General features: G+C 40.3%; 1 protein-coding gene across 3 annotated transcripts in view; it reads right to left on the bottom strand.

Annotated features, from left to right (window-relative positions):
* LOC115583484 (testis-expressed protein 2-like) overlaps window positions 1-16,111 on the bottom strand; it is a 31,691-nt gene that overhangs the window by 4,678 nt on the left and 10,902 nt on the right. For all 3 annotated transcript variants that reach the window (XM_030420375.1, XM_030420395.1, XM_030420386.1), the window contains exons 3-9: window positions 10,492-12,061; window positions 9,122-9,322; window positions 8,469-8,796; window positions 7,268-7,506; window positions 6,942-7,112; window positions 6,354-6,453; window positions 517-643 (exon numbers count right to left, since the gene is read on the bottom strand). In XM_030420375.1, the coding sequence (XP_030276235.1) occupies window positions 517-643; window positions 6,354-6,453; window positions 6,942-7,112; window positions 7,268-7,506; window positions 8,469-8,796; window positions 9,122-9,322; window positions 10,492-12,036 (2,711 nt within the window). In that variant the 5' untranslated portion in view covers window positions 12,037-12,061. The remainder of the gene's footprint in view (window positions 1-516; window positions 644-6,353; window positions 6,454-6,941; window positions 7,113-7,267; window positions 7,507-8,468; window positions 8,797-9,121; window positions 9,323-10,491; window positions 12,062-16,111) is intronic.

Genomic DNA, 16,111 nt, shown 5'->3' with positions numbered 1-16,111 from the left:
TAAGAGGACAATAAATACCACACTCTAAGATTCGACTGAAAAGTATATTGTGGAACTTCAAGGTAGATTGCAATTTAAAATGGTTGTCCTAGATTGCCCTAACCTACACTGTGGTAATTGGTATCGTGAGCGAAAGAGTTTGAGTGCCTGATATAAAATGACATACTATCTATTCTTCATTGTGGGGAATCAATTTGAGGGACGTGAATATAAGAATATATCAAAGAGATAAAGCACTGAGGGAAAGCAGAAGAGATCACTTTTGAAAGTCAAGCAGAACTCACCAAGAGCAGAAATACACCCGATTACCAGCGGCAGAAAGGTACAATCCAGAGGGCAGAGAGGGAACAGCAGAGAAAAGAATGGAGAAGATATAAAAGATGTAGAATAAGATCAAGACAGACACCTGACAGAGACACTTAGTGTCACATTAAGTAGAAACGGGCATCTGATCCAACCCGGGAAACCCTCAAGCTTTTTCTTAAATGTCTCTGCGGTTTAATTGGACTTTCTTACCCATCCTTGCCAGTTTCTCCAAAGCGCACGCTCTCTCCCTCCTTGCCCAGGCGAATGAGGTTCATCTTGGTTTCCAGGGTCATCAGGAAGGAACCGCTATAGGAGATCTCCAGGTCAAACCACAGACCTAATGGGACACGAGAGAAATGTTGATCTGAGACAAAATAAATGAAATGAAAGTGCAGTGGGGAGGATTTTATGGATACGAGTTAAAACGTGCAGCAAAACAGGAACTCCACTGTTACATCCATTATGCAGTACCATAACACAAATCTCTACCATCTTATCTTAAATATCATCATATTGTCTTAGCCTAAATAAGATTGTATATTGTATGTCCTTCTCCCTGCTGGTTAAATCATCCAGCTCTCCCTCACTCCTTTGTTTACCCACTTCTCAGGGTCTTCCTCCATCCTTTGCTGCCCTTTCTGTGGCAGTGCTCTTTCACCTAAGCATCACAGAAATGGGGACCCCGACAGATTCTATTTTCTTGATCTTTCCTCTTAGACGAGAAAGACTCAGCGAAAGACTTTGCGACGGGAGGGGAGAGAGAGAAGGAAAGATCACAAGGTCCTTTGAACAGAGGAAAACCAGTTGTGGGGGTGGGCAGGCAATCTTCCCCCTCAGCCGTCGTTTGATATCAGCAGGGGGGGGCTGGCTGCATAAACAGCGCTCTTCCTCTCTCCCTCTATTCATTTTAGCTCTGCCCTCCCAAACCTGCTGTAATCTAGGTTATACAAACTCCTCAAAAGCCTCAAAAGAAAGCCTGACTTCCATGGGGCAAGGTATGAGTTTCTTTTTTTCCCCTCTCTCTTTATGCACAAGATCACAGGATCACATGTTCTTGTGTACAAAGAGCCTCGGCTCACGGATCATAAATTGGGTGTGGTTTCTCTTTACAACACTGGGAGGCAGCAGAGCATGACAGATGATGCTGGAAAGATGGCAGAAGGAGTTCTAAAACAAAATAGATCGTACTTTGCTGCAACCAAGACATTTGTGCATGTATGCAGGGCAAAAGTCAATAAAGCGTCTACAAACACATGAAGCAACTGCAGAGTCATCAGTATTCATAGTGGGATTTAAAAAGATTGCCTAGAAACAGCATGTTGGTGCATGAATAATTATGGCAATGGCGGCGCATGCATCAATTTTGTATTGTATTGTATTTGTATTTTTTTAACTCTTGTTTTTTTGCCTTTATTGCTGAAACAAACTGCCTACGGTAGCATCCATCTGCATATGAGAAGAAATCACTGGTTTGAATTAATAGCAGGAGATTTTTAATTTTCATTGTTGCTTGGTGCTCAAACACAGTCGAGGTGTTCAACAGCAGATGAACAGTGCTCACCTGATGTCGATTTTATAATATGAATATGCCAACAATGCTAACTGTTGCTCAGATGGGATCAACAAATATAGTACAAAAGGCAAAAAACAGAAGGACCAACAGCACTGAGACTGGGTGCCCTCTACTGAGTCCTGGACACCAGCTGGTTGTGCCAAATGACGCGATAATGCCATGAGTCTGGTATGCCAGAGAGAAAAACAATCAGCGTGAGAGCGAGTCAGACTGAAACAAAGTGGGAGAGAAATGAAAACTGAAAAAAAGGATCTTAAAACAAAATGAACAGACAGTTAAATAGTCAGGAAGGGTTTGAGAAAGCACAGAGTAAAAATAGATTGCAGTCAGACAGGGTGTACATGCTAGTTCTGCTAAACCCAGTGGGTTACGCTCTACCCGCCCTGTGGGGGCATGGAAGACTATGTCTGGCTGGGTTGGGGTTTATGTAGGGCACTGAGGTTTGTTAGTTTGCGAGAGGAAAGGAGAGCCTCAGAGCAAGCTGCTGGACCAGGTCAATGTATTGAACATGCTTCAAAGAAATGCCTTCACACTTGCAGGGTGACTGCATGTTTGCATCCAGAAGTGGACATTAGAGAAAGAGCAGGGGCAGATGTGCATGCAAAAACAAATGTGCATAAACACAAATGTACATTCCTGGTGGAAATATACAAGCGTACCCAGCTGGAGACGTCCATTAATCCATTACACTCAGCATGCTTGTTCCAGGAAGGAGAGAGGTGAGATGAGGCAAAAGCAGAATTTGAGATGCCAAAAGGGATACAGCCACTAACAACGGTGGAAGATTCAAAAGGAAACTAAACTGGTCATTTCCATTTGAAGCTAAAGGTAAAACTGAAACACATTTACACAAACGTTTACAATTAAATACCTGCATTTAACCATAGCCAAGTATGAGGCCAAGATAGTTAGTCTTTTGTTTGGAGTTTATACCTCTAGTTTCCTGCTTACTCACACCTTAAAGAATTGTGTCTGATGAAATTACACACTTTGCTATTTTAGACTGACGGTGGGTGATCTGGTTCTATTCATTTGCACTCTGTTAGAAAGAAATCACAACATTTGGCACCATATTGCAGTTTCTGAATTAAAGTGCAATTAGAGCTGATGACCTATCCACGACAAGAACAAAATGGTGGCCTGTGTACACTGATTTTGTTTGTAGTGGTTGTTGACGTGTGTTTTGCTCTGAATCCTTCCAATAAATGCCGCTGCCGTCTCAGTTGGAGATGCAATCAATTGTGGCTCTGATTATAGGGTTATGTGAGAGCTGCAGTGATAAAAATGAGGCAGTGACTCATAGCACAGGAGGGAGGAAGAAGGATACTGAAAGTAAAGCATGAGTGAGGACACAAAGAGGAAGATTAAATGAAAGGGAATGCAAGAGGAAGAGGAAGACAGTTGGAGACTGTACATATGAAATAGATGAAGAGAGGCATGTGGCAGTATGGAGGAAAGAATGAGAAGGGCGATGTGGAACAAAGGGATGGAAGACTCAATGCTGATGCACGTCTCAACGATCATAGAAGGATTCCTCTAAAAAGGACATACAAAGCTCCTTCTGATCAAAAACTAGAGCACAGTTAGCGAAGTAGCGCAGAAGTTTTCAGCCCTTTTTGAGCCTGCAGAGTTGTGCAAGGCAGCAGGCAAATCTGCAGTTCCTCACAAAGCCAAGACCTCACAAAGCTAAGCCTCAATTTATCCATTCCACAGATAACCATAAGACCTGCTAAAGTGCTTAGGGCTTGGCTGTATTGTACTCAGCTAAGGGCTCACTAACCAATCAAATTTTATTACACTTATGTAAACACAGCTTTCAACAATGGAGTGTTTCCCAGCATCTGTAGTACACGGAACCTTAAGTAAAGGAGATTTCTTCACATCAATCCAGCAGGCGTGCCTTTTTGTAACACTTACAGCTGCCCAGTAAACAACAATACCCTACTGAACTGTGAGTGTTGTTACTGTTGGTCACACAGTCTGGCAGGAGCTGGAGAGGAAGGGAAAGGTTGACTATATTAAGCAAGCTGAGAACCTACAAGTAACGAGCATGTCTTCCTAACCTCAAGGGCACCACTGCCTGACAAGCTGAGTGGGTGTAAGTGCATGTTACGCTTCAGTGTGATTCACAGTAAACCTCTTGTACATGAGCTGACTGAATGAAATCTTATTGTTTTGAATTGGCTCTAGTTTATTCTTACTCAATTATGCATGTTTTTAGTTCACCATTACTATGATGATCAATGTTTGTGTGTGTTTTTACCTAATGGATTTCCATTGCTGGCATTTTAAAAATGTATGGAGTTACAGTACGTAATGCTGACGCAGGTGTTGACTGATGTGTGACTTTAAGTCTTACTACAAGCAATGCATCAGAACAAGATGATGATGTGAGCCTTTCTGTTCTGCTATATTATTATCAGCATTCCAATTGGTCAATAGCAATGTCATATTGTTAATATTCTAAGCATCTCTATCTGGATAGTTTTTTTTCTCCTTTCAATGGAGTTAGGACACCGCTCTTTTTTTGCTTTTTGGAGAGTGTGTCAGAGTCATCTCGACACAGCCTCTGTACTGTGATCTCATTAGTCACAGTGAGAAGGCTAGAGAAAGAATGGGAGCAGAGGCCGGTCATGAGACAAGATGTCACTGCTGTCCATGTGTGGATACATGAAGTGGATTACGAAAGTATTCACCCCATCTGACATTTTACACTACTTCTTGTATGGCAAGTTTGTTAGAATTGAATGTTTGGATATTTGGACGGATTGTGACGAAGCTCTGATTTTTGTTAAGAGTGTTCAATACATTTTAACTAAGCACTGTTTGTATGTGACAGATAGATTCAAGACCTGCACTGGCCAAGTTTAAAACAGATAACTGTTACCTATTTGCACTCTGTCAAAAAAAATTAATTCAACTCTGTCCAGTCCTGTCCTGTTAAGCAGTTTGCGCACTGCGTGATGGAAATTGTGAAATGTGGCATGATTTTTGCTTTTTTAAAAGCTTTGTATTGTTTACTTCACATAAACTGTACATTCAACTTAATGTCCCCTAACAAATTTCCTGGGGAAAACATGATACTGGAACTACTTAATATGTGTAAACTCTAGGGGTGTCACAATACACTTAGTTTATGAGCTGAGACTATACAAGAAATTTGGTTCAAGAGATCCAGACGAGACGAGATTTAAACACTAGTTTTAAAAAAAAACTACAAAACAATGCAGTTTCATTTTGAAATGTTTCAACTAGTAATCATCTTGTAACGAATGTCACTTCAGATATACATTCTGACTGCGTACTCATTATCATATGCAGTAACAGACACAAACAATATCACTGTAAAAGGTTTTTACCACAAACTCAACTGACTGGCTTCTCCCTTGCATGATTTTTCATAAGTCTCTTCAGACCTTACAACTAAATCAACTATGTGTGAGCTTCTAACCGAACTCCTTTCTACAAAATAAAAAAAAATAAAACAGTATAAATAACAAAAATAAATAACACAAAGTTTTTCTTATTTTTCAAGAGCAAACAATAAGTGCAAACCATTATCAAAGTAGTAGTCTCTCAATAAGTACAAAAAGAAACTGACCAAATGTCTTTTCAAGCATGATACAGAATTGAGAGCTGGCTACAACTTCACTGCCCAGCCTAAGGTATGGTTATGTTCTTTTTTGACCTTTGGGCACTAACTATGTCTCTTGAAGTTGAAAACACACGCTTACTTGGAACATAGGTAGCAGGGATGGAAAGGTATGCTATCTTTGTATAGGTCCCGGACGACTGCGTGAATTATATGTGCGTGTGACAGGATGGTGTACTTTGGTTCTAATGCTTGGAGGAGTCACTCATTTCCCACCATGGAAAATGGCAGAATACGGCACCATTATCTTACAGTGCTTACATATTGTTCATGTCTTGTCTGTCAGTCCTTCCCGCTTAATCTGTCCACTGGGTACCTTAAATGCCGCCACACAAATGATTTAAAAGTGTAGGGGGGATCTTGTATGCTAATTTCATGTTAAACGTCAGACTCCTATCATGACTCCTGCTCTGACTGTTATGTACTGATGCCACGAGACAGCTTTTCACCTCGACGAGAAACATCGTCATGTTTTTATATCGCGCCCCTGGTTAACTCTATATTAAAGTTATCCTGACAGGTACCTTGCTAGCATTACCAGACGTTTATCTTTTTATCTCTCATACGAACATGGCTAATTGACTGACTAACACTCAGTTTTGCTTTCAAACCCTTAAGCATGCTCTCTGGATGAGCTAATATGAGACGCTGATGGGAAACTTCCCAGAATATAGTGCACAGCACACCACATACCACCCAGTTAGTGTTACTGGCCAGACATGCCAGTATCTCTTTACAAAAACCACTGTGTGTGTGTGTGTGTGTGTGTGTGTGTGTGTGTGTGTGTGTGTGTGAGATGACTGAAATGGATCTCTCTCTTGCCTCGGTAGTCAATGGAAGGTTTGGATGCCCCAAGGATTCTGGGAGTTGCCGAGCCCATGTCCAGTTCTGTCAGAGTTAGCTCATTCATGAAGTAAGGCAACTGAAAAAGACAAAAGCAAACAGCTGAGCTGAGCACACTGTGTTTGAATAATTCACTTGTAATTTATGATATAACCCAACTGAAGAATGGATACACAAGTCACGAAATAATACACATACACACTTAAGCATGGATGACACACTCATCATGTCTTTATGTGCCCGTCCCTTGTGGACTGAACTTTGCTGAGTTTTTGTTCCACCATTTTACCGAGACTACAATATTAACTACAGTCACACAGATCAAAGCATATTATACCATCAGGCAAAACAGGTTTGGTTGGCAGACAGGATCAGAGACAGACAGTAGGATGAAGGGATAGAGGTCTTTCTTTTTCTGCTTCTAAACCCTCTTGCAGAGCCGCACAGAGATCCAAATTGACATTTGGAGAGCTTATCTGTTAGCTTATTTTTTTGTCATAGCGAGTCCTAACTTTTTCTCTTGTCTGTCTGTTTAAATTCCCAGGACTTTTAGTGTGCTCTACTCACCCGTATCTTGCTGAGTTTCATCTGAATCTTCTTGGAGACCAGTTCAGCCCAGTGAGGCTCACTCAGGAAGTCCCAGGCAACCCGACCAAGTGCTGCATTCAGCCAGGCAACAGCATCCTCCCCATCCTCCTCCTCTGTGGGCTGCACCTGAGCTACAGTGTTGCTCTGAAGCTAAAGACACAGGCAGGAAAGTTAACATAAACATTTGGAGAAAACAATATAAATCTCCTATCAGGATTCTAAAAAAAATCTTTATATTTACCAGACATATCATTGGTTTGTGACCTGAAAAAGGAAATTACAAAGGATTAATTGTTATACACTACCTTCTTATCAGCCCCGGGGCTGCTCTGAGGGCTCTGGAGAGCAGGGCTGGCAGCTGCGGGGCTGACTGCCAATGGTTTTGGCAGTATGGAGGCCATGTATACACTGTATTCCAACAAAGGCTTGGTTTTGGCACTGCCTGCTGTTGTTGAGGAGGCTGCAGAGTCCTTTGACCTGGGCTGAGATACAATTGCTTCATCCAGACTGCTGCGGCTGCTGCTGCGACTATGAGAGCTCAGAGCTGTGGGCCACAGTAAAAATCAGAAGAAGGCAAGGAATTAGATGCTGCACTAGATGTTCTAGTGGTTTCTAAACTCCTGAATATTCAGATTGTCATTTCCCCAGCTGTATAATATATCAATATTTTCTTACTTAATTACATACTATAATCATATAATGTACTCTGCCACTTTCTACTATTTGTATAAGTATTTCTAACCATCATCTTTCTCTCTTTTTTTGTTTTTCTTACTAATCTTTTAGAGGGCCTAGAGTAAACCATGACAATTGGGCCTAACTTACTAAATAACTATTTAGACAATTTTAGCCTTGACAAATTGACAAAATAAACGACAAGAAGAAAGGAGACACCTTATTTGAAGGAGCGTATATTACGACTGATATGACACTGTCATAACCATGACATGACACCTCTTTACGTTTATGACTGCTGTCAGTGTCATTCAGTCAATTATATTGCTTACAATCCAAAGATGAAATTACTGAGAGTCTAACACTCCAAGACTAACTAGATAACGGTGGCTAGCTATAGTTAGTAGCAGTAAGTGTTTAACTCATTTTAGCTTTAAGTGCAAAGTTCCTCAATCATCTTGGTATTTATTTACCCTAATCAAACTGGCCTTATAACATTTTACAACATCTTAATGACCAGCAGCATATTATGCCACTTTAATTGAAGTAAAAAATACATTCATGACACAGTTACAATAGTCCCATGACAGTTAGGTTTGATAATTAGGCCTGCTATTATATGTTTAGTGCAGCGTATGCTGTCTTGGGTAACTAATCTTATCTAACAATGAAACATTTCCATTGTATGCGAGATAATTGAATCCTTCATCTTCAAGACTGCTGTCTTGTCATGGTGATGATGTAATCATGTCAGCATTATGAAGAACCATACAGTAAAGGTTTACCAAAGAGAAAATCTGTTCTTTAAAAATTGTCTTTAGTTCTGCTCACCACTCTTAGCCCCTGCAGCACTTGAAGCTTTCTTCAAGTCCGCCTTGAGTGTAGAAGCTGATAGAAACTGCTGGAACCACTCCTCTTTCTCCCTTCCCGTCCTTCCAAACAAATAGAGGGTCAGGTCTCTACTGGATGAAGATGACCCTCGCTCTTGTGCTTCTCCAATCAACTCTCCTCTGTCCTTTGTATTGAAGCTCTCAATGGCCTCCAACCTGTCACCCTCGGCCTTCGACATGAAGTCATCCTGTTTGCCAAGCTCAATGCAGATGGGGTATTTTTTGTTCCATAAACGCTTCCTAGCCAGGCTCTGAGGCATTAAATATACCTGGGGAAGGATTATGGTAGACACAAAGTTGTGTTTGAACACATTTCCACCATGTTTAATCTCTTAAAGACACACAAGATTGTTTCTATACTGTAGTTTTATCTATGTTAAAACATGACATTATTTATGAATAACATATTCTAATGAACTAGCCTTGGGCTATACTTAAATATGTGTACATTTACTTGTGTTATCTTTTATAGGATTTAAAGTTTCACAGGTAACTTCAGTTGACCTTTCACAGAGTTAGAGAAACATTTGGGAATTAATTTTCAACAAGTCATCTTTCAAAAAATTCAACATTCTAATGATACTAACAACATACTTTGCTGTTGGTGAGGTCATAGATCTTCTGACTGATGAAGCTGACATCAGGTTTTGGTTCATTATGTGCAGCACGGCGCGCAATGTTGTGGTTGGGTTTAGACAGACGAATGATGGAACCCTCCAACCGGACAAACACAGATTGCGTTAGTGTGGCATGGTAGGTCTCTGGGTCATAGTTTGATATCTCATTCATCCAACCCTGGGAAAGAGAAATAACATTACAAGCTACCATTACATATTGTGGATTACATTTCAAGGATTAAGATCCTAAACAATCATATCAAACTGTTTCAATTAGAAATTCAAATAAGTACATTTTCCCATTTCCCCTGTCTTTAAAAATACAATTTGTATGTGTTGTGTGTGCTTTTCAGCATCTGCATCAAAAATAATTTTGAACAACTGCAAAAAAACAATAACAATCCGATTGTGCCTGGAAAATGAGGACACAGTAAATATCTGCTCACGGTATGTTGTTTACCACACATCATGTTGCTACTGTGATAGAAAATATTACCCGTCTCTAGGAACTGCACACTGATAAGAGAGTGTCTTGTAAACCACTGCCTTTTCAAGTGGAGGCATAAACAGTTTACTGTCATTTGCTTTCTGTGCAAGACTTTGAAGTTCCTCTGGCTAAATTCAGCCCAGGATCCACATCTAGTGTGTTTGCTGCATTGTCACTTCAATGCAAAAACTTTTAAATAGCATGTTTGCTTTTATTCATGGTATTATATCCAGGACCATCATCACCTTGCAGCTTGAAGACTGTATTGTAAAGAGCTTGATAGTCATTATTAGACATGAAATACTCCAGCCTCGATGCCATGGAGTGTGTGTGTGTGTGTGTGTGCAGGTGTCTTATAATGCAATCTCTTTTGCTGTTACAATGATTGTTTCAGAAATACTTTTGCATTTCAACCCTTTAGTAGTCCAAATTCATCAACAAGCAAGATTTTTTAGGTAGTCCAAAGTAGGGATGTCACAATTCTCAAAATCTACAATTTGATTTGACTTTTGATATTAAGGTCTCTGATTTCAAAAATGTCTTTATTTTTTCCTCCAATGATTCCAGCGCTAGATTTCAGCATTTCATCTTCTTTGAATGACAGGTGTATTTAAAATAATAGCTTGACCTTGTCCTGGTGGATTTTTGCAGCAATAAACATTAAACATCTCAAATGCTGCTGAATTGACAGCTGGTTGATCAAAGGTAATTGTGCAGGCTACTGAGCTAGCTGTATCCTCTTTGAAATGTTTTTTTTCCCCTGCAGATGCATGCAAAGAGGCAGAGGGGGTAAGAAAAAATACCAGCAGAATCCCAATGCTGCTTTTTTTTTTGATGTTTAAGATTGAATGATCACTGACCTTAAAGATATCTGGCTCCTTAATGTCCAACTTGGTGAGATTCCACAGCTTCCGATTGCTTCTGGAATGTCTAAAACTATTGCCAGAAGATTTTGGTCCACTCAGCCACACAACACCGATGGCTAAAAAGAATCCCAGTCCAATCCCAAGCAGCATTCCTCCTATGTAACTGGGCAGGGGTAATACAAAATACCCATAGACCAGGACAGTAAGGACCATTAGAGTATAGTGGGGAACACTAGGTGCCAGCTCAATACTTTCGGATTCATCTTCACTGCAAGGTTCAGTACTACCACTCAGTGGCACTTTAGTTTGACTCCCAGTACAGGTATAATCAGACCTATCAAAACCATCACCTTCTGTGTCAGTACCAGTCTCAAAGTCCTCACTGTCCAGGATGCAGTAGTCCTCATCGTCTTGTTTAGCAAGAGCAGACATAGAGTATTTGTCCATTGAAATGGAAGATAAAGATGATTTGTTGGGACTCTTTGCATCAACAGAGAGGAGAACAGGTGATTCAGTGGTACCGGAAGCCCCACTGTTGGGGCTCTCAACCTCCCAGTCACCTCCTTCTTCCTCCTTGATGCAGTAGTTGTTGTTGCTCTCCAGGTGTCCATTGATAGCAGTGACTGTGGAAAGTTCTGTTGCACTGGCAGAGAGGTGCTTGGGCCGATAAATGCTGCTGCTTACCAAGCTGTTACTCTTTTCATCCATGATCTTACTCAGCAGTTGGAGCGGTTCAGCAATGACCTCAGACAGGCGGCGCTTAGTGTCTTCAAATTTTGCCTCAACTTCTGAAACTTTGAAAAAGCTGCGGTTATCTGGTGAGGTTAATGGAGATGAAGGGGCAGTTTTAGAATCACCAGCTGATGATATGGTAGCAGAAGGCATCCGAGATTGTGTAAATTGCTTGAAGAGTTGCAGATTAAGGCGGGGCTCCGGGAGACGGTAGGGTGTGGTGGAGGAGGAGGTCGTGGATGAGTCCTGGGATGTATCGGAAGATAAAGATTTGACGAGAGTTTTCATCAGATGCCTATGCCTAACTGTAGGAGCAGAAGTGATACCATCACGAGACTCTATGTCAGAGGAGAGAGACTTCACTAAGCTGAAGAAGGGTTTTTCACTGGAGGGAAAGCTCAACGATTTAGTTGGATGGGAACTGGAAGTTGAGCCTTTTTGCTCAGCCAAACGTGATGATGGACTTTGTGTTGGAGAACTGTTAGCGTGATGTCTAGAAACTGGAGAATGTCTGAATGTTTCAGGAATGACAGCAACCTCGGCTGCAGAGTCCAATGGCACCCCGTTGAACATCTCCTCACTTGCTTCCAAAGCTGTCACAATGTTTAAGTCATCCTGAGTAGCTGAGGTAGTTGTCATGCAGAGCTCTTCTTCCTCCTCCTCTTCCTCCTTCCCAAGAGCTGAGAAGTGGATGGTGATGGTTTCCTTTGATGGCGATCGCTGGACATGGAGCTTGGGGGACACAGCAGGTGGCTGTTTTTTTGTGGAGTGCGCACTCTCTGCATGGCTAGGATGCCGGCTAGTCATTGCAGTACTCCCACTGAATTGCAGTCTGCAAAGAAGGAAAATGAGATGACACTGAATTAGAGGTGGGAAGCCAATGAGGGATCACCTCCTCATTAATACACCAGCAAATCCCCAGTGATTGATCGGAGTCCCTGCACAGAGGGGGAACTACTAGCAGGTTATAAAGTGACTGGCACCAACATGCATTTCAGGGGGAAGCGAATTGCTGTCTGTACCCTCTGCAGGAAGAGACCAAAGGACCCAAGGAATTTGGCATTACCATTTGTGGGGTAAAAGGTTGAAAATATATATATATATATATATATTAAAACTGAGAAGATGAAACATCCTGTTTCCAAAAGACAACATTTTAGTTCCAATAAATAACTGAGTCATTAAACATCTATCTAGGAAGGGCAACAACAGTACACTATGTAAATTATGCTGCTTCCACAAAAAATGTTTTATTTGTATGTGTGCCTAAGTGGGTGCTGACAAATGCAGTTTTGTATCTCTCAACCAAATTGGTTGCATCAGACTTCATTTCAGAAGCAACAGGCCTTTTAAATCACCACAGACACACAGTCACACCAAATGATTTGAAACCCCAATCCCACTCACCACCTGCATACCTTTGCATATCTGTCCTCAACAGCTAAAATATGCATTAAAATCAAGGAGCCCAAATAAGAAGCAATTATATCCACGATATTTAGTCTAAAACAAGAATCAAGACATACTAGGCGTATGCATGCTGCAGGTACCTTCTGAAAACAAACTTCATACTTGCCATATTATCAAGAATGACTTTATAGAGGTATTAAGATTTCTGAGAGTTTGCATACCATTTACTTTTCCCCATTTTAAACCTTTGCCAGCAAACATTCAACAACTGTGACAATGTTCAGACAGCCTTGACAGGCGTTTATAACTTAATGCTATATGACATCTGTTTTACAACACAGCCTTTAATGGCAACTTGCCACTTGACACAACAGGCATCAGCCATCAGCCAAATTCCAGATAACAAAGTAAGGTTAGAATGATGTAACATTGCATAATGATGCCATTTATAGGGTGTCATAACAAGTCGCTTGAAGCATTCCAGATGGTGAGCAAGAAGCAATTTAAGGTGTGTTTGTATGGGACACAGAACTTAAAAACCTTATAGAAAGTACATTAATAAGGTATGGAGAATATACAGTAGATAAAATATATATCATTTTAACTTAAGGATATGCTCAATTAGTTATTAAAGAGAACTTTACAGATTTTCACATCAAAGTCTGTTAACAGCGCTTGGGGAGGACTACTGCATAGGGACAGGACAGATTATCACTATTTTATTGTCAGTTTGATATGAGCATGCATTCTATCTATGGCTATGAATTAGGTCTGCTACTGCCATAAGCTGCCAAGTGTAATGAAACAATGTGCTTGTGATAGAAAGGGATTCATGGTTAAACCGTACTTATCCTAATCTAAATATTTCCCCATTCCCATTCAATAGTTACGTGGCATGTGCAAAATCTTTGACTTAAACTTTAGCTGAATACAGATACAGCTATCTTAGTGTTTGATTATAATGCAATGTTCTTATCAGTAAGGCCTTTTCAGTTCCCTTACATGAATATTGTCGGTAAGTGTGATGGCTCTGTAAGCTCTTCTTCTCATTACCATGGTGTGCTGCTTGACACAGAAGAAGTGAGCTGTGAACATGTCTCTAATGAGTGCAAAACATTAGGGTTAGTAGGGATGACTTGCTTCTGTAATTAGCTTCAGCAGCTTCAATGGCTGGATTTCATTCTGTACTGTCCACTTAGTCTGCTTGTTGGCTCAAGTAAAGGCCCTGGGGACAGTGTGTACATACACCCATTTGGATGTCAAATGCTTAAACATGCCAACATACATGCCCAGTCTTTTGCTTATTTTGTCTCATATCCATAGTGTTAAATAAAACTATTGAATCAGCTTACCAGATCACACACACAAATGTATACATACATACTTGCCTACTTTATCACTAATTGCAATGTGCTGTTGGCAAACACTGCTAGGTTCTTTGAGTAATTTATGTTAAAATGAAATCCATGTCTAACTGGGAGTCCACTAAAATGGCCTCATTGTGTTGCTGCTGACTGAAGGCTGGCTAGCGAGGGACAGAGGTGGCTGGCAGACTGCCTGACTGGGTAACAAGCTCACTCGTGACCCATGTGACAATGAGTGGCCAAATTGAGTCTGTATATGAGTGAGCCAGCATGACCTCATGCCACCTCTGTTGTCCAGACAAGGCAGAAGGTTGCCTTTGCCACATTTCAACAAGACATAAACATAACTCTATTTTCACTACCATACGATGTCACATAAATGGGAATAGAGGCAACAGTTCATGACCATGTTCTGTAACCTGACACTGCACATCCTGGCACAGTATTTTCAACACACATGCACAAAAATGCCCTGCCTGCATCATTTATGTATACAAAAGTGGAAACTGCTCAAACGTATGCTTCACTTGTATGAAATCTTAAAGGCTAATACAAGTTATTTTTACATTCAGTATTACCCATAAAAATGCATCATGTGAATCCTTTTGGTCCAACAGTTGTGTTAAATGTATTTCTTATATCATAAAAACAGTCTACAAAACTTTCAGTCTTTACTTGGTAGCAGTCTTCAAATATTACATTAGTAATAAGGAGTATATAAATGGGGCTGCATAATTAATTGAAATATTATCAAAATTTCAATGATGAAGTGCAATGCATAATCATAAGTTTTTTATCAAAGTAAAATGTGTGACAAAAATGAATAACAATGGAGTTCTCGAAAGCTGCAAAGATGCCCTGGCATACAAATCTTGTTCTCCAGATATTAGAAAACATCGAAAAAACATCATCAAACGTGGCATCATCATGGTTTTAATAGCCTTTTGACGGAACACCAAAATCGTGATGCAAAATGTATCATTTGCTTTGAGAGCAAGCTGAGTGACGGGTGAACCCTCTGTTCTCACAGTGTCGTTTTCCAAGAACAACACCCCTGACGTTTATTGTCTAGTCAACATAACACATCTCAGAATATACACACACGGCTATCAGCAGAATAGTTGTCACAATTAAAAGATAATAATAGCATGATCACACAAACACTAAACAAAGAATTAGGAAAATCAGATAGCTGGTAACAGTCTGTGATTAAATAAAAATCCACAACTACAACAATTTTGTGAAAGGCAGGCATTCACTATTCGATTGCTTTATAGTATTACAGTTTCTGTTTCTATTCTCACGACATTGGGCCAAAAATATATACTTAAAAGCACAGACAAGTTTAAAAATGGTCAATGTTTCAACCAAGAAGAACATCAACAACAATTTATGTCATAGTATGATAAACTTGGTCCTAGTCTCATATTTTGTCTATTCCATTACAGAGAAGGCTCCGCATATTTCAGTGTAGTGAAATGCAATGTAAATGAAGAAACCCAGCATGCTTAAGAGTAGTTTGTGAAAAAAGGTTAGTGTTCTTCTATGTGCCATTAAAGGATTCAATCAAAACACAACATGTTAGTAGCATGTGATCATGGGAGTTGTTGTCTACACTGTTTAACAATCTATTCTAGTTCAACAATGCTGGAAGAAATTCTTTGTGGGTGGACTTTTAAACAGTGCCAGAGGAGACAACGATCAATGCAGCCACTGGACACGTTGCCCTATTAGTGAGTGGTGCAACAATCAATTCTTCTTGACTGGATGACCTATTGCTCTTGTGACTTTACTGTTCTCTCAACCATTAACCACAGAGTTAAATATAAGTTCAGAACAATTCTCTACAGATTTCACAATGCCATAGTGCAGTTACGGGAAGTCATTAACTGAGGCAGAATGAGCTAAATGTAACTGGATGAGGAAAAGAAGATCCACCAAAAGAGGAAACAGGACTTTACATCATAGATAAATTAAAAAGTTGATGTTCCTACATCTGAAGCTCCTAAAGAAGCTTGGCTGTACACGTCAGGATGATGATGTCTGTGTGTTTTCAAAGTCGGATGGACGCTGTTTTCTTGGGGAAAGTTCATTTAAGTCTCGGTAGG

This window comes from Sparus aurata, chromosome 1 (assembly GCF_900880675.1).
Source record: "Sparus aurata chromosome 1, fSpaAur1.1, whole genome shotgun sequence".
NCBI classification, from domain to species: domain Eukaryota; kingdom Metazoa; phylum Chordata; class Actinopteri; order Spariformes; family Sparidae; genus Sparus; species Sparus aurata.
The sequence above is the reverse complement of the archived record's forward strand: the minus strand, read 5'-3'. Positions and strand labels throughout refer to the sequence as shown.